This window comes from Prinia subflava, chromosome 4, assembly GCF_021018805.1.
Source record: "Prinia subflava isolate CZ2003 ecotype Zambia chromosome 4, Cam_Psub_1.2, whole genome shotgun sequence".
Lineage (NCBI taxonomy): Eukaryota > Metazoa > Chordata > Aves > Passeriformes > Cisticolidae > Prinia > Prinia subflava.
The window spans coordinates 54316362-54338513 of NC_086250.1; the positions used below are offsets into that span (position 1 = coordinate 54316362).

The window sequence follows — 22152 nt, forward strand, 5'->3', positions numbered from 1 at the left end:
TTGGGGATTTAAAGCTTTAAATAGAGGAAGATGTCCTTTTTTTTGCATTTCCTCCCTCCATTTCTGCTCATGCTTCTTTTTTTCACTTTTTTTTAAAGGTATCTGATTTGGATGACAATTTTTGATGTATGATCTAACGTCTGTATGGCCAAAACATAGGGTTGAACAAGGTTGTAAAGTTATTAGTCCTTTAGCTTGCTTCTAGCAAATTCCTGCACAGCCTCATGTTGCTAATAACAGCAAATTAGTAGGTTCAATCCCTGTACAGGCCATTCAAGAGATGTAAGAGTTGTACTTATGATCCTTGTGGGTCCCTTCCAGCTCAGAATATTTTGTGATTCTGGGACATAGCAGCCTGCACCTGGGAAACACCATGAGGCTTGGGAGTCTGCCTCTGAATAGACAGAAATGCTCATGAATTAGCAGCAGAGGTAGAAAGAAATAACTCTAAAAGCCTGTGTTATTTAGGCACTTCCTGGATTAAGCAGCATCTAAACTAAAATCTGGTTTGAGATCATTCCAGCTACTTGTTTTTGAGCATTGAGTTCTGTATATTTAATTTTCTGGTCTTCAATGTGCTTGAAAGAAGCATTGGTATTTAGTGTAATGTACCCAGACAGTTTATATAATTCTCCCAAAAACCATACTAATAGGAAAAGCTGTGGTGGAAAATCCATTTTACTAGATTATTATTTCTCTGTTCGGTGATAGAATGCTTTTGTTTGACAAAAAAAACCTCTTGGAGACCTAAGGTATAAGCCATAGTAAATCATATAAAGTTCTTACTAATTTTTCTCAATAAAAACCATTTAGTTCTAAACTTCTTTAGACTTCCAAGAAGCTATTGTAGCCTATGTACCTGTATTACCCTGTTACTGAAATTAGATGTGTAAAGTGCACTTCATTGATAAGCAGCAGGCCCAGCTAGGTAGAGAGCACTTACAAGTGCTTCATATTATAGACTGATTTTTCTGGTTTGTTTTCAACACTTCAGTAGTAAAAGTGATAAAATTCTGTCTCCTCTTACTTAGAACAGTTAGCCTCTGAATTTTAGTTCCAGTAGATACTTTTTTAATTTTTTATCACAGGGTGTAGCAGCCGTCTGAGTTATAAAATCTAACACATACCAAGTCCTGGCACTGCTTTAGGTATTCTTTCTGCTGTGTTTATGCCTGTAGCTAATGTCTCACTATGTTTTGGATTATATTTTTTTACTTATTAGGTGATTTAGGCTTTATTGTGTGAAATCAGGCATTAATTTTTTTTCTTTTTTTTTCTTTTAGGTCATTGGAATTTTGGATGTATTCACACCTGATGTAACACTGGAGAAGTTTAATGATTTGTAAGTTCCAAGTTGTTTATTTTTGGACCAGTGTATTGTTGCTTGTTTGGGAGGAAAAGTTGTTTGTTTTTAAACAGAGAATTTCAAAATTGTTGCATCATGGACATTTTTTTTCTAAGTTTCATCTTAATATAACTCTTACATGCAACTTTGGTGGGCTGCAGTTTTCAGATAGTCATTAGAATCAGTTTCCTGTCTTACAAGGTGTCTACTTCTTTCAGCCCTTAGTAAATGGCAGTTTAGTGGATTCCCTAATCCACCTTACAAATATTGATTCCTTACCCTAAGGTTCAAGTTGCTCAAATGTTAGGACAATTCCTAACCAGTCAGGTAGGCTGCAAGTTACCCCTGCTGCGTGGCATATCTCAGTGGGATCCATCTGAGTTCAAGGATCAGTTAAAAAGTGCTGGTGCTGCTGTTTTATCAGTGTTTATCTGCACTGGGGTCTGTTGTGCCCCATGACTGGTTTCCCATTCAGTGGTCCAAACACCACCTGGTACAGGTTGTTTCTACCACATTTCCCTGACCTTTTGGTGACATCTCAGACACAAAATGTTTGACATGTCCACTGTTTTATTTATTTGCTGCTACAATTCTGATGAATTAGAGTTGCTAGAGTCACAGTGCTCAGAAATTCTTTTGGGCTTATGTAGCTTTCCTGTGTTAGTAGAACTGTTCTGGATTTCATCTAGTGTATCTATGTTTCCTAAACAACCTTGTGTATTTATATGTTAACAAAGAAATCTATCTGACAGAAAAATGTAGAAATTGAAGCACAGAGAACATGGAGCATGTGTTCATATTGATTACTGAGCCAAAAGGAATGTTGTCCATATTGTCTATTGTGCTAGCATTTTATACAGCATATGTCGTAGAATGCACATATATGTGATGAGCATTGAAGCACTGTGTTTTAAATGAGACCCTAAAATCATGCTCCAGATTTTGCTAGTTCAGTGAGGTGGTCATGACTGTGAGATACCTCACCTTGAATGAATGTCTTAGTTTTCTGTGTAGCTGGTTTTGAAATATCATGAGACTTCTGGTTAGTTTCTTTCTAAGCTAGTTCTGATAACTAGCAAATTTCCATAATCAGTGACAGAACTGGGCCATACCTCTTAAAGACAATCAGATAAAAACAGGCTTGGAGGGTAGGAGGATGATGAAGGAATTGTTTGGTAAATTGAATGATCTTTAATTTAATATTGTAATTGAACTATAGCATACATTTATGTTTAAATGTACATGAAAAAGTTAATCAAGTTAATCTGTTTGATTTTCTTTCCTATTTTTTTGTTTTGTTTTAAGCTACCTTGTCATGCCATTTATGGGAACAGACTTGAGTAAGATAATGAAGCATGAGAAATTAACTGAAGATCGAATCCAGTTCCTGGTATATCAGATGCTGAAAGGTTTAAAGGTTTGCCAGTTCTACTGCTATTTTGATTTCACAGTCTTTTTTCCTAGCAAACTGTTATGGACAACTGTAAGTACTTATAATTTAACAGCAAGATAAAATTTATCTCACCTAGTATAGTAAAAAATATACATTAAATCTAAACCATTATTTAATTCATTATATAAAGTATATTTTTACAGCTAAAATATTCTGTCTCTCTCAGGTTCTTGTCTCACATTAGATGCTGCAGTCCTATACTCATCATCATTAAGTTTCACTGGCTTTGCTTCAGTGTCTGTCTTTAACTGGGAAGCCCATAGCTGAGCACAGCACGTGTGTCTCACCACAGCTGAGAAAAGGGGAAGGATCATCTCCTTCGAGTTGCTGGCAATCCTCTGCCTAAAGCTTGAGGCTTTTGGTTGTCTTTGGTGCAAGGGCACAGGTTCTTTTCTGCCAAACTGCTCTGTCTCCAGCCTTGTCTGGCACATGGCGTCATTCCTTCCCAGGATTTTGTTGAACTTTGGTGGGTTCCTGTCAGCCCATTTCCTTAGCCTGTGGAGGTCTCACTAAATGGCAGCACAATCAGCTGGTGTGTCAACATTATTGTCAGTTCTGCATTATTTGCTGAGGGAGCCCTGTGTCCCATCCTCCAGGTCAGTAATGAAAATGTTAAACAGAACTGACTTCAGTAACCCTAATGGGGGACACTAAAGGTGGTGGCCTCCAGCTGGACTTGCTGCCACTGATCACAGCTGTGTGATCAAGGCAGTTCAGTCAGCTTGGATCCAGGCACTTCAGTACTGTCCATTAATCCAACTCTGACTTCCACTGTCTGTCAGGGTATTACGAGAGTTTCAAAAGCCTTGCTAGAGTCAAAGTAAACAAAACCAACCCAGCTGTCTTATCACAGAAGGCTAACAGGCTATCAGATCTGATCTTCTTCTGCAAATCCATGTTGACTACTGCAAATCAGTTCTTTGTCCTTGTAGTTTTTGGAGATGGTTTCCAGAATTACTTGCTTATCACATTCCCAGAGAGTGAGGTGCTGCTGACTGGCCTTCCTTGATCCTCTTCTTCAATACCCTTTTGAAGACATGAGCAGTATTTGCTTTCTTGCAATCATAAGGAACATCCTGATCACCATGACCTTTCGCATGCTAAGTGGCCTCATGATGACATTGGCCAACTTCTCTTAGAATTCATCAGTGCATCCCATCAGGGTGTTTAAATGTTACATTTGTGTTTGTTCAGATATTGCCTATCTGATCCTCCTTCACTGAGAGTTAAGTCTTCCTTGCTCCAGACTTTTCCAGGGACCTATGATATAGCAAATATTACCAGTAAAGATGGATGAAAAGAACGTATTGAGAACCTTGGCTTTTTCATGCCCCTGGTGCAGTTGCCTGTGTTTTCCCTAGTTTTGTTTTTGCTCCTAGGTTGAGTGTATTAGCCCTTCATGTTCACCTTTGTGTCTCTTACTGGATTCAGGACAAGAGGGCTTTGCCTTTCCAAATTCTGCCTCTACACACCTGGGCAGTGTTTCCACATTGCTGCAGGGTAACTTGACTCTGCTTCCATTTCATGTCTGCTTTTCTTATGGTTTGGTTTCCCTAGGAGTTCTGGTCTCATGTCACTTTTGCTTGATCTTGACATCTAGTGTCTATTATTATTATGTGCTGATGTTTTACACTGTGAAATCAGGAAAAGATTTGTAAAAGACTATAATGGACCATGCAGATTTGTCTCATTTTGAACTGTGTAGGAAAGCTTCATCTTGTAGCTCTTCCAGTAAGTCTTGGGAAGAATAATGATTTCAATATATCATTTGCTTAAATGAAGTGTAACCAAATGCCATGTGTGAGTTAGTTGTTGGTCATGTCCATGATTTTCTTTTCAGATGGTAAGCCTGACTATTAATCCTCCATTCTTTCTCAGAAGTAATGTTTACATTCATCTCTGTTTTATCTCTTAGATACTGTACTTCTGTGGACTGCAGAGCTTACAGCTATAGCAAAATAACATAATCTTGAATTTTACTGACTCTCACAAAAATGATTCTAAATATATTAGCTATCATATACTTTGTATGTTTTTCTTCCTCATCTTTTGCTGAATACTGTTTATTATTGCTATTCCTTTTTTCTACTTAAAAATTGGACTGTGTATATTGAAGTTCATGGTCTTACAACACAAAAAGAAGATATTCCTTAAGCTGCCTGTTTTTATTTATATGTATTAATGTGATGGGAAAATGATTCTTGGTCTAGATTAATACTACAGTTGTTAGATTACTGTGTTTGGGTATACACAGCTATTGATCATAAAAAGGCTACTAATTCTTTACTACTGATTTCTTTTGGTGACACAATTCCAAGAGAAGAAAAACCTTGATCAAGGTCTGCAGGCTCTATCCCACCTCTCCTGCAGTGGTGCCTGTTCAGTTCTCTTTGCTGCTCTGGAGACACATGGTGTAAGGATGCTGTGGAATGGCACTGTGTTAAATTGAATGTCATTCCTTGGCTGCTGCTGGCACTGTACAGTTTTGGTTTTACAGCCCTGTAAACACAATGTGTGGGCAGAATTTCCTCTGTGCTTGCACAGATAAGTGAAGTCAGTGTAGGGATGTGCTTGTGCAGTGGAAATACCTGATTTAGATACAGGAATGTCTGGCACATCCAGCAGGATGTGGATCCATCCAGATCTATACTTGCATTGCCAAACACTACTAAAAAATAGTTAAATAGCAGGACAGCATACTGTGCCTGGACAAGAACATCAGGAACAGCATAACCACGGTTCTGCTGTCTCTCAGCACGTAGCAGATACAGAAGGGCAAGCAAATTGTTTTATTCCCATCACAAAATGTAAATATACTTTCTTGTTGAGTCATGCATTATTGATTTCTCTTTGACCCTACCCTGGATTTTATGATCTTATTTTAGTAGATGTTTGCTCACATAGCCTTTTACATATGCTGGGTAATTATCCTTTGTGTTCTAGAGGTGTGCATTTAAGTGCTATAATTCCCATTTTACAAATGCAGGAGCTAAAGTCAGGTAAACTAAAGCCAGGTTTGGGGAAATTGGTTTTATTTAAACTGGAGAAAATTCACCTCTAATCTGGACTTTGAATGTGGAGTTACAATTTCAGTTTTGTAGTTAGTTCCTTAGTCACAAAGCCATGTCCTAATAAGTGTTGTCTCAAGGACTGTGTAAGTGGCGTGGCCTGTTTAAGTTGCAGGTAACTGTCTAGGAAGCAGATTTCCAGGAAAGCTGTGCTATTCACCAGGGATGAAAAACATCATTTGTGCTAACTTTACAGGCAAGCAATATATGAACTGTAAATAATTAGCTTAGGTTGAGTGTAGTGGAAAGGATGAATAATTAATTTAATTCCAGTGAAATGGCTTAGAAACCTATTTTGGTCCTATATGACAGAGGCCAGCAGAGCAGAACTTGTGGCCCCAAGGGTTGACACTAAAGTCTGCTGGATCAGTAAATGTGGAAGACAAATGGAGCAACCGTGTGTGGTTGACACACATGGGAAGAAAACAGAGCAGGAATCTGAGGATGAGCTGTGGCAATGTTTGTTTGTTGGTGAAGGCTGCAGGGGTGGCTTTTGTGAGAGGACACCAGGAACTGCCTTCATGTTGAACAAAGGTCCAGCAGGCTCCAAGGCAGACCCACTGCTGGCTAAAGCTGAGCCCATCAGCAATATCCATGACATGTCTGTGGTAAAAGATTTCAGCAGGGATAAAAAAATGCTGCGCAGCAGCTGTGAGAGGGGATTGAGAAAATGTGAAGCAGCCCTGCAGGCACCAGGGTCACTGAGGATAGAGGGGGAGAAGGTGCTACATGTGCTGGAGTAGAGATTTCCCTGCAGGCCATGAAGACCATGGTGGCACGGGTTGCTCTTCTGGAACCCGTGGAGGAGCACAACAGAGCAGATCTCCACAGCAGCCATGGAGGACCCCATACTGGAGCCCAGGGATGTGGCCTAAATGGAGCTGCAGCCCACAGAGAGTCCATGCTGGAGCAGGCCTCTGGCAGGTTTTGTGGCAAGACCTGTGGCCCATGGGGGACCCACACTGGAGCAGTCCACTCCTGAAGAACTGCATCCTGTGTAAAGAACACATGCTGAAACAGTCCATGAAGGACTGTCTCCTGTGGGAGGGAAATAAAAATAAAAGCAGTTACATGGCAACCAGCAACCAGCAGGGATGCTGAGGTAGTAACTGTGGTAGATCTTCTGTAAGAAGTGGTTTACCTGAGCAGTTTCTTACCCCATGTTTTTGAGAGCACAGCTGTACTTACCTCAAAATTACCTGCAGCAAATAAAATATTCACCTACTAGATTGTTTTGTCATTACTTATTACCCAGCAAACTCTAGAGAACAGTCATTACTGTATCTGTTCCATTAAATTTTGGATTCTCATTGAACCATTTCAGCCAGAAGTACACACCTAGCTGGAAATATTTTTAGGAAATAGGAATGGTCCAGTGTTTGAAGCACATTCTTGTAGCCCTGTCTAGGAAATGTGTTAAGCTGAAAGCAGCATTGCTAGCATGCCAACAAAAAAGAAAATGAGTCAGTAATTTGTTTATTCTTTTAAAGATATCAGTAAATTAGCTGTTTAAGAAAGGTTTAGCCAAGTTTTGCATGAAATTCTTGTACTTTTTAAGGTTTACTGTACGTTGGTTAAAGACAGCCCATCTGTGTTTACTTGGATTGCTTTTTTGGCGTGGCATGGGGAACAAACACATACTTAGTACTCAGTACAGGCATTGTAAGGGAAAAAGCTTGCAGCACCTGGGAAGGGCGAGTATGCCACTGTAGATCTTGGTGGTAAAACTCACTCAGCTTGTCAAGCTTAGCCTCTCATTTGTATGGTGACTGTTTTTCACCTTCTAACTTGGATGGAGTCTATTATGAGGGGTTTTTTTGGTGTTAAAGATGTAACCTGCAATATGCATTTGTCCTTTGTAAAGTATATAAGAATTTTATAGTATCTGTATTTATGTTTGGTCAAAGGGAAGAAGGCTGTTCATCATTTTTGTCACATCACATATTCTACTGTAACAACCTGTTTACATGTGACAGTTAAATGTGTGTAGGAAAAACTCTGCATGACTGATGTACTGTGAAGGGATAAGGGAGATTTTTGCTAAGCCTCCCAGTTGTTTCCTTGCAGGCTTCATTTCTACATTTTTTCTGTAGACTGGTACTGGATTGGTTATATGCAAAGGGATCAACAGCCTTGATTTTAAAAAACCTGTATAAATTGAGGTCAAGACTGAGTTCATGAAGATGTGTATAAACTCTTCAGCCTTTGCTCTGCAAGTCTGTACAGTTCTTTTTTGTCAGTTCTTATAATTTTACTGTCTTTTTTTCTACAGAGAATGAATATTCATTTTCTTTCTTTCGTGAGCCTTGTAATTTATCAGAATTCAATGTGATGTGACACCCTTTAAAAACAATGACATGCCTCTCCTTTTTCTGTTTCCTAGTCAGTCAGGCCTTAGTCTGGCATTAAATTTTACTTAAGTGTGAGCTTGCATCTTGGAAGGGCTTCCATAATTTCTTTTTTGTTGTTGTTTGATAGAAAAGCAGCATATTGTCAAACAGTGCAGAAGGCAAGCTAAACATAAATGTCTGTGTATGTAGGTGGAAAGAGACTGGAGCTCTCAGCCTTGGGTCCCTGTTCTGCAGGAATGCCACCTGGGCTCCTGTTCGTAGAGGTCTGGGGGAGGTGGCTGTCAGTCCTCTGTTTATTCATAGTGCTTGAGAAGGGACAGACAGCTCTTGGGCCATACAAACACCTGTTCAAGCTTCTTTTGCCATACTTACGGTAAGCTGTACCTACTCTAGTTCTCTCCTTTTCTCATCTGCATTTACTGCCTTTTGTTCACATTTATGCGGGATTTTTTCTGCATCTCTGCTTTCCCTTCCCCTTCTGACTCATTTCCTTTTCAGATTTTACTTCCCTGACAAGATGCTTTTCATTTTCATTTTGCATGTTGCCTAGAACACATTCTCCTGAGTCTTGACTAATTCCCTTTTGATTAGCTTTTTTTTGTGTAGAGATTACATATAAAGAAAAGAATGCTTAAAATTTAGATGATTGTTGGATGACTTCCTAGCATGATCTGAAGCTTGCATTTCAGGATTTATGCATGCTACCAAAAATTGTCTTTAGGATAATGCATAGAGCTCCTGTGCTCCAAGGCTTCACTTGTGTTAACTGGCTTCTTGAATCAAATATGGTTCAGGTGAAGTGGTAAAAACATTGTGAAGGATGTGTCCTGAATAGTTTTACCATGTTAAGAATGAAAAATCTGTCAAAAATTTAGTGAGTAGAACCAGTAAGAACAGGATCCCATTTCAGAAGGCTATTGAACAGAAATGGAAAACCTTCTGAATGAAAACTGGCATAGTTCCAGTGTTGTTACCTGCCAGGAGATTATGAGATGCAGTTAAAAAAAAATACTGCTGTTGTTAAAGAAACACTGTAGCACAGCACCACAATTTCAGCTCACAGAAAGGCTGATATGTGTGTTACCATCGGGAATAACTGCTATTTCATGTCTTCTCAGTAGTGTTATGTTAAGCATTCAGAAAACACAGGAGCTTCCCCCAAAATGTTAACATGATATTGGTGCTCTGAACACTCATAAAACCTTCAGTGGGGTGAGAATGCCAGGAAAACCATACTCTTCCCCCAAACAGGTGAGATTTACTTTAACTGAAACTGTGCAGGGTGCAGACCTTTAATTTCTGTTTGTACATTCCATGTTCTTAGGTGCCACGTAACTGGGTCTGCCAGCTAGTTTTTTACTGTGTACAGTCTTAGCAGCAAAAACTGACTATAGAATATTTTGCATCTGTATAGAATATAAGCATCTGTTCTGGAAAATCAAGAGGCTTCAGTTAGAAGATATTGAAATCATTTAGAATGCAAGTAGATATTGTGATATCCTTGACCAAGACAGCTATGAAAGAGGATATCTTTTTCTTAATTTGTTGGGAGTTTAGGTATTTACAGTTACATTTCTGGTTTGGGTTTGTTTTGGATTTTTTTAGGTGCATATGGTCTCCATGTACAATTGATAAACTTCCACCTCCTCCTCCTGTCCCAATTCACTTCATGCACATCCATGACAGATAAAATATTTTGTAGTATTTTGTTTGCTGTAGCGGTTTCACAGCCAACATTCTGTGAAGCAGCTGTGCCCTCAGTGTCTTGTGTCAACCCCAGGAAATCCTGTGCAGGGCTTTGGCATTTCCTACGGGTGATGTTAAACCTTGCCCAACCTGCAAGTAATCTGCAGCAGGAGCTGGTCTGCTGCAGATGCCAACACAGGCCTGAGCTGTGGTACAGCAGTCAGGAGTGTGACCGTGCAGCAGCAGGGCCCTACCACGGCCTGGCATGGATTGGTAAAGTTGTAGGCACAGGGTTAAAGGAAGTGGGGGCTTTTTCCCCCTTTTTTTCAGAACCTATGAGACAACCTATGGCTGATTTGCAATTATCCTGCAAAGTTGCTTTCTTCTATGCATATCTGTGACTTTATGCTGACTATTCCTGGCTGCTCTTCTCTGGCTCTGCCAGCTAGTTCCCAGTGACTCTGCTGCTACTTGTCCCATTCTTCAGGGTGTAATGAAATGAAAATTCTTTAGGTGAAGCTGGAGGATTTGCATCTTTTTCATCTTTTCTCAAGTCTTTTTGTTTAAAAGCTTTTACAGTTCTTGTGTTTCTTATAATCACTGGTATGGTCTGTGGGGGTTTCAGATCAGTTCCCCACACCTGAAGGGACTGGCACATCCCACAGTGCTCTTGGAAACCATGTCCTCAGTTCAGAAAAACTTTCTGCATTTTGATCCTTGCAAGAGATGCATGTATGTGAGCTAGTTACTGGAAGTTCCCTTTATTGACTGTGATGAAAATACTCTATTCTTGGGTGTCATTCAGCTGGTGAGAGAAACTGCATACCCTAGTGGGGAGCATTTGGTGACAGGCATGGGTTCCAACATCTGCATTTTATCAGGTGTCATCCCAAAAGAACTAGTCCTGGATGTTCAATTTGTTTGTTTGGCTTTTGTGAGCCCTTAAATAGGTCACTGAATGGGTGATGAAAATAATCCAGTAAAGAGAATGTCTTTGATTTTGACCTTTCCATTTTCCATTGAGGAAATACTGAAGCATGTAGCAGGAATGCTCAGATAAGACCTTGGCTGGCCCTCATCCCAGTTTTAATTATCTCTTAAAAGCCAGTGCTGCTGAAGCATATGAATCTAAACTACGATGGCACACCAGAGACACCTATGGCAGGAGAGCATTTCTGATATATAAAATAGCATGTTTCATTCTGATATATGTGTATATCTGTTGCAGTACTCAAACTGATTTAGTGATTTCTCATTATTAGGGGAGGGAAAGGACAAAATGCTATTATAATTATCTGAACATTAAAACCATAACTAAACTGATGATCTGTGCAATAAATAAACAGTTTTTAATTTCAGTTTACTTTAGCACCATGAAAAATTACTTTCTTTCTTACCTCAGGCAACTTTTAAACTCAGGACCTCAACTAAAAAAATATTTTCTCTTTTTACAGTATATTCACTCATCAGGCATAATTCACAGGGTAAGTGGAAAAACAAGCAAGATGTTTCTATTTTGATAATGTGAGTGATGTTTGTGTTTAAACATGCTTATAATATACCTGAAATTCTGTTGATAGGTTTTCTCAATTTGTTGGTGCCTTTGATTTCTTCTTCCATGGGAACAAAAGGTGGCATGGCTGTCTCAGTGTAAGCTGGGCACTCAAGTTGCACTGAATACAGCTTAGATTGGGGGTTCCTAGATGACTTGGTGAAGTTGAATTCTAAGTCTCCACAAAAGCAAATAGTGTCTAAATTTGGATGGATAAGAGCTTTTTCTGGTTGTGGGGATTTTTTTGTTTTGTTTTGGGGTTTTTTAAATGAAGATTAAACTTTTAAAAACAATGCTTAGGTTTTCTTTAAACCTTATATTAGTGTTCAAAGTTTTGGGGAACTGTAGAAACTGAAAAAAATTGTCCAAAATTATAGACACTTAAGAACCCCCATTTTTTTCTGAGACAAATTAAGCATTTGTTTCTTTTTGATTCCCTTGTCTGTATAAAGTTCATTTTAAATCACTTCTGCACTGTGAAGAAGTTCTGAATGATGCCTTCATGGTACCAAGTAGCATAGCTTCCCCCAATACTTCATTAGAACAGCAGAAATTTTCCATTTTTAATAAAGTATCAGGAGCACCATAGAAAATGCACATTGTATAGTAGCTTTAAGCTGGACATGGAAACTACTCAAACTGCAAAATAATGTAAGATATTTATATTTTTATTTTTGCAAATGCTGGGATTGTGGTCTAAACTTACCATTGCTTAGTTTTCTTCCAAGGTCTTGATGACCCTTGAGCTTCTTGGTTTTGTTATGGCTTCTTGCACCAAATTGTTTCTCCTCAAGGTCCCTGTGATGTTAAAATATCTTTGTATAAAACAGTTAAAAAGTTCACAGAGAAGATACTTCTGAAGATCTTGTGCTAAAGTGTATCAAAACAAAGATTTGAAAAAGCTAAAGGAAAATATATTTCTGATTATGTATGTCTGAATCACTGATGTTGCAATATCATCGTAGCCCTTGCCCAGTATTCTTCCCTTTGCTAAACTTTACAACTGTGGAAGATCAGTAGAAGTCTCTAAGGTGGCTTAAGAGACTTAAAGGAATACTTCTTTCATGTTGCAGTAGTATTGACTTTCTTAGGAAATGGATTTTTTCCACAGAAGAGAGCATAGGGTTTTATGTAAAATCTTGTTTGATGCCTTCAGTACTCCTTCTGAGTCTGTCAGGGTAAGGAACCTTTATAAAGCATATTTTGATATAGAGTGTATACAGTCCAGAACTATATATGTGAATAGTTAACCTTGTGGTGTTGGTATTAAATGCAACAAATTTATGTCCAACCCCTCTCATTAAAAAAATTAATGCATTTCTTTCACTGGCAAGTATTTTCCTGACTTCTAGCAGAAAACAAAAGGTTTTGTTTCTTGTGGGGAAAATATACTGGAAAAAAGCCAAACATAGGCAAATCTGCATTCTTGTTTGTGTTATTTGTTATGACATCATTTTACCTGTTGCTGTTCAACGGTTACATAAAAACTATAAAACCAGAAAGAAAGAAGGAAAGAGTACTTTATTGTCTTGAGGTAAAATAATAAAAAAACCCATTCATTTAAAATCTGGTTGCAGGATCTAAAACCTGGAAACTTGGCAGTAAATGAAGACTGTGAATTGAAGGTAAGGTATGTTTGTTTGAAAAAGCAGTCAGATATGTTAGAACACAAGAGGTGCAGCAGTGTGGACGTGCTGGCTGGTTTCAGTGTTGGGCCAGGCTTTTTGCTCTTTAATCACAATTGGCCTGTACATCCTCACAGAACAGCAGGGAATTTGAATGGGGACTTTTGTGTCCTGATGTGTGAGGACACATCGGACCTGACAGCCAAGGTTTCGTCCCTAACAGAGACATAGAGTTTATGGGAGTGAAAGGCCATAACATTCATTTTTAATCTAACTGCTGTACACTTTGATATATCTAGAGAGAAATATCTGAGAATCTTAGAAATAAGCTGAATTGTGCATAGCACTTCAAAAAAATTACACGGATCTTGCATTTCTTACAAAAGGCTTCTTTGTAGTTGATGCTGGAAGTTGGAGAAGACTTGGTGGGACTAAGTGATGGTCATTTCCTACTCTTGTTGCCAGTTTTCAGTGTGACCTACAGGAAGTCCTCCCTTGTATCAGTTACTCATAAAGTAGAAATAACAATACCATCTTACTTCAGAATATCGTTGGGATACACTCTTGAATAATTGTGCCACCTGGGATATGAGAGCAAGGGACACTGTCTAAAATGGGTTCTGTTCTTTTAGCTGTAACTTGCTACAATGCTGATTCTGTGGGCAGGGATTTTTTTACATTAAATGTGTCCAGTATCTTTTTAATTGATAAGTGAATAATTTATTGTTTTCTTTACTGGTCTTTCAGCTTTTGATGGTGCCACAGAAGTGTGTAACTTGAAAAAAAGTTATTCGAATCTCTTGTGCTACCTGTCATGATTTTTAAAATGAGAACAAGACACTTCAATGAGAAAAGGATACAAAAATAAACTGATCTCTGGAGAGTGCTCCAGTTTGGTTTTTTTCCTACAATTTTAAAGAACTGTATGTAGTAGATAACAAGCTATCTGATGTAAACATGCTTTGTGCTTCCACTACAGATCCTGGATTTCGGACTGGCAAGGCATACAGACAGTGAGATGACTGGCTATGTGGTTACAAGGTGGTACAGAGCTCCAGAGGTCATACTTAACTGGATGCATTACACTCAGACAGGTCAGTGTCTCTTCAGAAGTATCTTAAAGAGCTAAAGCATTTCACTGAATCAAGTGATATATCAACAAGACTTTGTTTCTGAAATGAATAAGAAAGTGGAGGTGGAAATGACAATATAATTATGCAGCATTTCCTTGTAGATAAATTGCAGGTAATCATGTGGTGGTGAGTTTGGGGTTTTTTATATATGTTTTCTGAGAGTAACAGAAAGTGCTAAGGTGATTAGAAAAAAATTATACAGACATGACAGTCTGGTCTCTGTTCTTGTGTTTCTGTAAATTTGTGTGCTGATTTTAATTTGAACAGACAGGGGGAAATGGCAAATGGAGGGAATACAAATAACACTAAGATAACTAAGGAAGTTTTTGAAAGCATTGAAAATTTACTTCCTGTGTGCCTGCTACTGAGAAACTCATTCTGCATATGATGAGATTATCTCTAGTTTGCTCATTAAAAACTCTGGTAGTTTTACCTGTGCTGTTCATCATACTTGTTATTTTATAACAGGCTATAAAGGTAATTTTTATACTTATTTAAAATATGTTTTAAATTAAACTTTATGCACATTAAACAGACAAGTTAATGAGCCTCTTGGTCTTTTTTTCAGTTGACATCTGGTCTGTGGGCTGTATAATGGCTGAGATGATAACAGGGAGACCACTGTTCAAGGGAAATGATCGTATCCTTCAGTGACTTTATGATACTGCAGTAAGAAAATTAGGAGAGGTTATGTGATACAGTAAGTCTGTTCCAAAACCAATGAGTATAAATTGAAAGCTCACAGCTTTCTCATTAAATCATTATTTCATATCTGACCACTTTTGCACACCTGCCAATTAAAACTTGTATTACTGTTTTTTTTCAGCAGAGGTGATCTTTGAATCACATCTCAAATCAAGTAAAAAGTTCTGTAATAATAGAAAAGCCATATTTTTGTTTCTAGTGCGTGCAATACATGTGTTGATTGTTTAGATACACTAATACTTTTGAACTGATTTTTGTCCAAACAATACAGAACAAGCCTGATAACATTAGGAAATTTTGAAGATGATTCAATTATGTGTTCCCAAATTATAGGATATTTTCATTGCCTTTTCTAAGAAAAATGGAGAACTTTCATCTTTTATAAATCTTCTGTTCAGTCATTGAATTAAGATTTTTATGTTCTTCTCCAACAGCAAAGAAATGCATTTGTTTTGCAGGATGCTTAGTTTCCTAATAGTGAAAGAATTTGTTCCTTATTTCTAGTATTCAGATTTGGACCAACTCACAGAAATAATGAAAATAACAGGTACACCAACTCAAGATTTTGTTCAAAAATTGCACAGTCAAGATGTGAGTATTCTCATTTATCAGTTTGTTTTCTGTGTCGTAATTTTCCTTTAAGCCATGCTCAGTTCTTAGACAGGCTGAAGTAATATGTGTTGATTACTGATATGGCCCCTGATGTCCTTCTCTGCCTTGATATGCTCTGTGCACCCACAGTAGCTACTGGAGATGGGGGGTGGAATGACAGAAAATTATCAGAACATTATTTAAATATTTCAGGATTCCACTGTGTACCATATAAACAGCTGAACTGATACATGGCAACTTTTATTGTAAAGGTACTGAAAGCATGAAGATATTCAGAAAACATAGTTGTTTGCAAATGTCTCTTTCCTGTCCTTATGTTGATGTCCTTCTAGAATCCTGAGGCCCTTACTCTAAAGAACCTAAATTTATTCTTAGACTAACTGTACAATTTAAATAGAAGGGAATTACTGTACAAGGTTCACTTCTAGAGATTGCTGTAAACTCGCTATGACGTTCTTTCAGATAACACATACATATTAATTTGAATAAATATGTTAAATATGGAGCTCTGATAATTAAAGCTTTGCATTATAATTTCTAAATCATGGTTTTAAAGCATGATTTAAAAAAAGATTCATTTCAGAAGAAGGTTAATATCATCAGAAAAAATGTATTTGTACAGTGTGCTGTCAAAATATTGTTGAGAAAGATCTTAAGCATATAGTTAATGTTGTCACATTACAAAGGTGGCAAAGATCTGATTTAATATCCATGTTTCTTTTAAGGCAAAAAACTATATCAAAAGCCTCCCAAAAGTCCAGAAGAAAGATTTTGCATCCATCTTGAAGTATGCAAATCCTTTGGGTAAGGCTGTTTGTGTGGATGTGTACAGCTTGTTCTTGTGTTTGCATTGGAGTCAGCTGCAGTATCACTCTTGTGACAGGTGATGTGATGTGGGCTGTTCTGTCTCTTGCTTCCCATAATTCATAATTATGATTGTAGTGGCTGAACTTTGCTGAGTTTAAGCCCTGCCAGGAATCAGTTGTTTCTTAGAAGCATAAAAAAATTAGTATTTTCTGTTTGGGGTTTCAATCTAGCACCTACTTATTGATTTTACTGCAGCAGTTTTCTCAAGAGCCCTGGCAGATTAGGTATATGTAATAAAATTTTCTCCGTACTGTATTTGAACTGGAATTCTGAAAGCCCAATCTGATCTGCAGCTGAAATACAAGAAAATGGAAAGCTGAGATTTTAGAAATGGAATTAATACATCCTGAGAAACATCTGTGCATTCCTGAGAAACACTGGCTTGGATTCCATAGATATTAACAGCCAGAAGAGCATACCAAGTGTGCATAGCTGTGACATGACCTGAGGCAGCCAGAGCTCTGAAATTACTCTCCCTAAGCATTACCAATTCTTGAATGACCTAAGCACTAACAAAGCCAGTTTTATTAGAATATTAATTAGGATAATTGAATTTTGTCAATTTAAGTAGTTAAAAATTTAGGTTCAGATACAGTACAAATAACTCTGATTAATAAACAGCTCTTACCTTTACTCCCTGGTTAGTTGATGGGTAGGTACACCAAGCTACATGTTTACATTTAGTTTTTAGGATGTCTCTTACCATTTCTATGGCCATCTGGCTGCTTCTGGTCTGGAATAGGAGTTTAAAGAGAATATACAACATGGCAAGCACGAGTTGAAACATCCTGTCCCACACTTCTGCCTCTACTTCCTTTCAGCTGCCCCAAACCCAAGAACATCCTTTCAGGATAGAAAACCAGAAAATAAATCATTCATCATACCTGTTTACACTAGTCCACTTTGACAGTCTAGCAATGGACGAAATCCAAAATCCACAGGAGGGGAACACTCAAAGTTTTAATGGGTTGTTTTGGCTGAGGTCAAAACCACATAGCAGATAAAATTAGCTCTGAGATTGTGGGCATAGACAACTGACCTGTCTTAGTGAACTCCAGAGTGTACTTGGTTTGGATTTGGTGCCACAGAGTGCAGTTCTCATTCGCTGTTCACCCAGTCATTCATTCAGCTGCTGCAGGGGTGGTGCACCCTAGAACCACAGTGAGTGGCAGTGATTAAAGACCCCTGGGAACCCAGGCACAGTGGTGCTGGAGCCAGAAGCTCAGAAGTCATTAGCTGAGATGTTTTCTGGATTGCATGCGGAAGCAAGGGAGCACCTCTGCATTGCATCAGGCTTTGTACACATCCCAGCTTGCTCACAGCACTCATGCAAAGAGACCCCACTGGCTATAAATGGATGCCCCATGATTCTGTTCTGTTACTCCATGTATTTATTTGGAATACCTCCGGGGCAGTATTACTGTGTACAAGTGGAATCAGGTGGTGATTTGAATATGCTGTTGGCTTTTCTGTGCAATAGCTGTAAACCTTTTGGAGAAGATGCTGGTGCTGGATGCAGAGAAGCGAGTCACGGCAGCTGAGGCTTTGATGCATCCTTACTTTGAACCAATTCACGATCCCGAGGAAGAAATTGAAGCTGAGAAATATGATGACACATTTGATAACATGGATCTTCCACTGGATGAGTGGAAGCGTGAGTTTAATTTTGTGATGTTTGCAAAAATAACTAGATTGAAAGGCTATGCAGAAATAAAAATGTTCCCCCTTACAAATTAACTCCTCTGCTTTTGATCAAACAGAGTAAATAGACAGCATTAAGAGAAACGCTACTCATAAGCCAGTGTTCCTTGTAGCAAGTTCTTGTGGAAGGATCTCCAAAGGTTTCTTCTCTGCTTCCTAACAGTGGCTGTCCTCCATTTCCCTAATGTTTCTGTCCTCCATCTTCTGCAATATAGAAAAGAACCATTTCTGCAACTCATCTTTCAGTGAATAGGGCAGATGAAGAGATTGTTTGACTGTTGCCTCTGTGGGACTGCAGTGGTTGCTCACCTTAAAGTTAGATTCTCTGAGGGAGAAAAAACATATCTGTGTCAGCAGAGATTTAAGTTTAATTTTGTTTTCATCTAAGGTCAGAGGTTTGTAGTTTGGCTTTTAGGTGAGGACCTGACTTTTAAATCTAATGTGCTCAGCAGCTCTTTTTGAGGATATTGCCCACTATACTCAAAAGTCAGTGCTCACATTCCTTTGACAGCACCTATACCATTTCAGTATTGGGCTACATTTTGAAATCTGAAATGGTGAAAAAGTGATCCTTGATTCCCCCCTTACTTTTTTGCACTCTTCCTCTCTTTTTGCCTGAAGAGGTCTCTCTCTTCCTGAGCTAGATCAGAGCCCAACCATGCTGGGGTTGCACCTTGCTCATTTATGTTCCTGCAGCTCCTTTCCTGATTAGACCACAGCAATGTTATGTCTGTTCTGTTGCTTTGCAGGCATTACATATAAAGAGATACTGAACTTCAAGCCACCACAGACATCGGACTCAAAGGAGACAGCAGTGTAATTTTATGGCTCAGAACATTGTATTTTCAGAACGCTGAGGAAGACAGAAAAGTTGTAAATGTTTGTGACATTTCAGGTGTATAAAACTTTTTATAAGTAAGCGCTATGTAATCTGTTTCATCTGCACTGTAAGAAAGAGCAATGTCCTTTACTCTGCATATGGAAGTTGGAGCCTTTGGGAGTAGCATTTCAAAAATATCCAGAAACTTATTTCTGCCTACAACTTCTTCCTTCTGCATGAGAGGACTCAGACTGCAATAACCTGGTGCCATCCTCAAAAGAGCAGGACCAATTGTTCAACTCAGAGATCAGAAGTGTGCAAGTCACCACCCCAGGCAAGCTGAGAACACAGTATGTCTGATGTGCTGTGACTGCTCTCCAAGGCCACTGAACTGTCATGAATGCAAGAAGCATTCATGTGACCTCCTCTGGAGTATTTCACTTTGCTCAGGTGCCAGGGAAGGCGAATCATCTTCTCTTACCTCAGGGACTGCAGTGGGTGGCAGAGACGCAGCCCAAACCAGTGCCTGCGTCCCCTGTCCTGTGTGAGAAGAAGAGAACCTCAGGAGTGTTGGTGTCCTAGATTCTTTTCAAAGTAACCAGCACAGCAGGACAAGATTTCATAAACTTGCTAGATGAACAGTCACTGGATATATAATCACTGTATAATATTTTTCTCTAAATACAGTGCATTTTTTTTTCTATATTAGATTAGAGATCAAGGTTTTCCAGGGAGGAATTCTTCAGATTTTCTAAAATTTTGTAAGCTCTTTAGCATTTTAGATTGAAATTATCTCAGACAATCAGCAGTGCTGATTTTAAAAATAAAGCTGCATGTGGGTCACTTTATAGAAAATGAAATGAGGACCAAAATGATACACTGCAGCTCTTTGTCAGGAATACCTGCAGCAGGCTGGTTTTTCTCACATTATACAAAGCTGTTACCAGGTGAAGAATAGCAATTATTCCCTTTTTTTACCCTTTTGAACTCTTCTTACTTGGAAAAACCTTCAGACCTTTTGTTGAGAGGTACCTTAGCAGAAGGAGTCGGCTTCCTGATGGGATAGATTGGTTAGATGCTTCCTGAGTTCCTCTCACTGTCCTGTTACTGTATTTTCCCAGGTGTTTTGTTCATAAGGGTCTCTGAGAAATGGGAAGAAGAATTGGCAAACCTTTGTGAGGAATTTCTCTGTGAAATTGCTCTTCTTTCTTATAGGTAGTATCTTCACAATTGAGTGTGTGGATGTGGGTTATTCCCCATGTAATACATTGTGTATGTTACTACTGAGTGAAATGAATGTGAAAGACATTTGATCTTAGCATGTAGTAACTGGAAAAAAAGAAGAAAATACTTGGGATTTTTTTGCTTTAATATCCAATATAAACCGTAAGTTTAATAAAGGCACAGTTATTCTGTTTCTTTCAAGGAATGTTTGAATTAAACACCTGTAAATATTAGCATTTGTTTAATAATTGTGATGAGAGTTGATTAGCTGAGGTGGACACCTAGAGAGACTAAACAGTAACAGAAACATTAAATTAATGTATTTGACAAGTCATTAAAAACTACAGTTTCAGGAATGCATGAAAAAAAGTCAGAGAATGTAAATTGAATCAAAAGATTTTTCCAAACTACAAGTTCCTTACAGAGGAAGGCATACTTAAGAGTCATATCCCATTTTGCACTATGGACTTCCTGCTTGGTCTACACTTCTGTGTGAAATAGAAACTTTATCTTTTACAGAATAGCTGTTTTCTCTTAGGATCATGTTCTGTGGTCTTCTTAAAAGTCACGGGAGAAAAGTGCCTATTGGAATTAGTGATGTTGATAGACCAAGTCAATGGGAAATGAAAAATGTCAAACACTTACTTGAAAATGCTGCCTCTGTATTTTAAATGGATTTCAACACCCTAAATTATAGCAAATGCCTGAAGTCTGGAGATAATGCAGATGGCTCAAATATTAGTCAGATTAGGAGAGACCATTTTTTAATTGAAAAACTGCTTTGCATTTTCTTCCTAAAGGCCAACGCTTCAGTGGGCATTTCCACAAAGTCAAGCCTTAAAATCCTCCATTGGCTGAGATGAACATTTCCCTCTCTTAATTTTAACTTAGCATTGGAGAAGCAGCCAGGACACATGAGAAAGACATAAGATAATGTTAGCTTTCCTTGGTAGTGGAGAAATACAGAACTCTTAAAATGATGGAAGACTTTGATGCATATGTTAGCAAAGACAGAAAATACTGGTGCCATCAGCAAATGGCAAAGGCAACATCCAGTTGGTCAAGAAATTTCTGTAAAGAGATCGAATTCTGCGGAAATGGCTCCAAATGGCAATAGGGGTCATTAAAAGAACTGTGAGGTGAAAGCAGAAATACTTCGAGGAGAAGCAGCTGCTACTCCAAAGGGAGAGTTCCTAGGTTTTCATTAGCTATTCCTACTGGTGTTAAGCAACTCAGGTATAAGAACCCAATTTCTGTTTGCCTTAAAAGAGAAATGTAAATACTTTCTGCATGTACATGAAATGTGTTGTGACAAATAAAGGTTGTGAATTTGTTTTTTACACAGTAATGGTCTTGTTTTCCCCAGATGTATAACCAGTACTGAAAATATTATTTTCAGTAAATGGATCTGTATGAAACTAGTATTGTAGGTACATTTCATGTAATATTAGCTGCTGATATAATTTCTTTTGGACCACAGATGCTAATCTTTCTCCCATTTTCTGACCTAGAGTTGCCACAGAGCTAATCTAACTGTACTACTGCCACCAAACTATTTTTAACAGCCTCTTGAATTTTACTAGACATCTCTGCTTTGTTCTGAAGGACAGGATTTTGGTTCTTAAATGCAGTTGCATTTCTGAGCTTGATTTTAAAAGCCAAAGTCAGACTGATGGACATCAAGGATATATATCTTTAAGCTGGACAGGGAAGTTTGAGTTAACAGAGTTCCAATAGGATGTATGGGGCTCACATGCTCCCTGACTATTTTAGAGCAAGATTGTCCCTTTTAAGTATTAGCCTTTGTTGCATTAAAGAGTCACCAAATGTTGAATTTTAATAATGTGTTAGTGTGGGCTAGATGTGGTTCACAACTTCCTTTCTTGATTATTTTATTTTTTAAATAGGATATCACTGAGCTGCATGCTAATGTGTCCTGCAAAATGTGCTCAGAAGGTGCACTTTGTTCTTGATTGGGAACTCCTGGGCATATGAGCTGGGTGGGAGTCT

General features: G+C 38.4%; 1 protein-coding gene across 2 annotated transcripts in view; it reads left to right on the forward strand.

Annotated features, from left to right (window-relative positions):
- The window catches only part of MAPK12 (mitogen-activated protein kinase 12), a 31341-nt gene extending 9859 nt beyond the window's left edge, over positions 1 to 21482 (forward strand). For both annotated transcript variants that reach the window (XM_063396806.1, XM_063396805.1), the window contains exons 3-12: positions 1284 to 1342; positions 2651 to 2762; positions 11358 to 11387; positions 13033 to 13080; positions 14060 to 14174; positions 14782 to 14853; positions 15430 to 15509; positions 16256 to 16334; positions 17878 to 18051; positions 18848 to 21482. In XM_063396806.1, coding sequence (XP_063252876.1) covers positions 1284 to 1342; positions 2651 to 2762; positions 11358 to 11387; positions 13033 to 13080; positions 14060 to 14174; positions 14782 to 14853; positions 15430 to 15509; positions 16256 to 16334; positions 17878 to 18051; positions 18848 to 18918 — 840 coding nt within the window. In that variant the 3' untranslated portion in view covers positions 18919 to 21482. The remainder of the gene's footprint in view (positions 1 to 1283; positions 1343 to 2650; positions 2763 to 11357; positions 11388 to 13032; positions 13081 to 14059; positions 14175 to 14781; positions 14854 to 15429; positions 15510 to 16255; positions 16335 to 17877; positions 18052 to 18847) is intronic.
- The last annotated feature ends 670 nt before the right edge of the window (positions 21483 to 22152 follow it).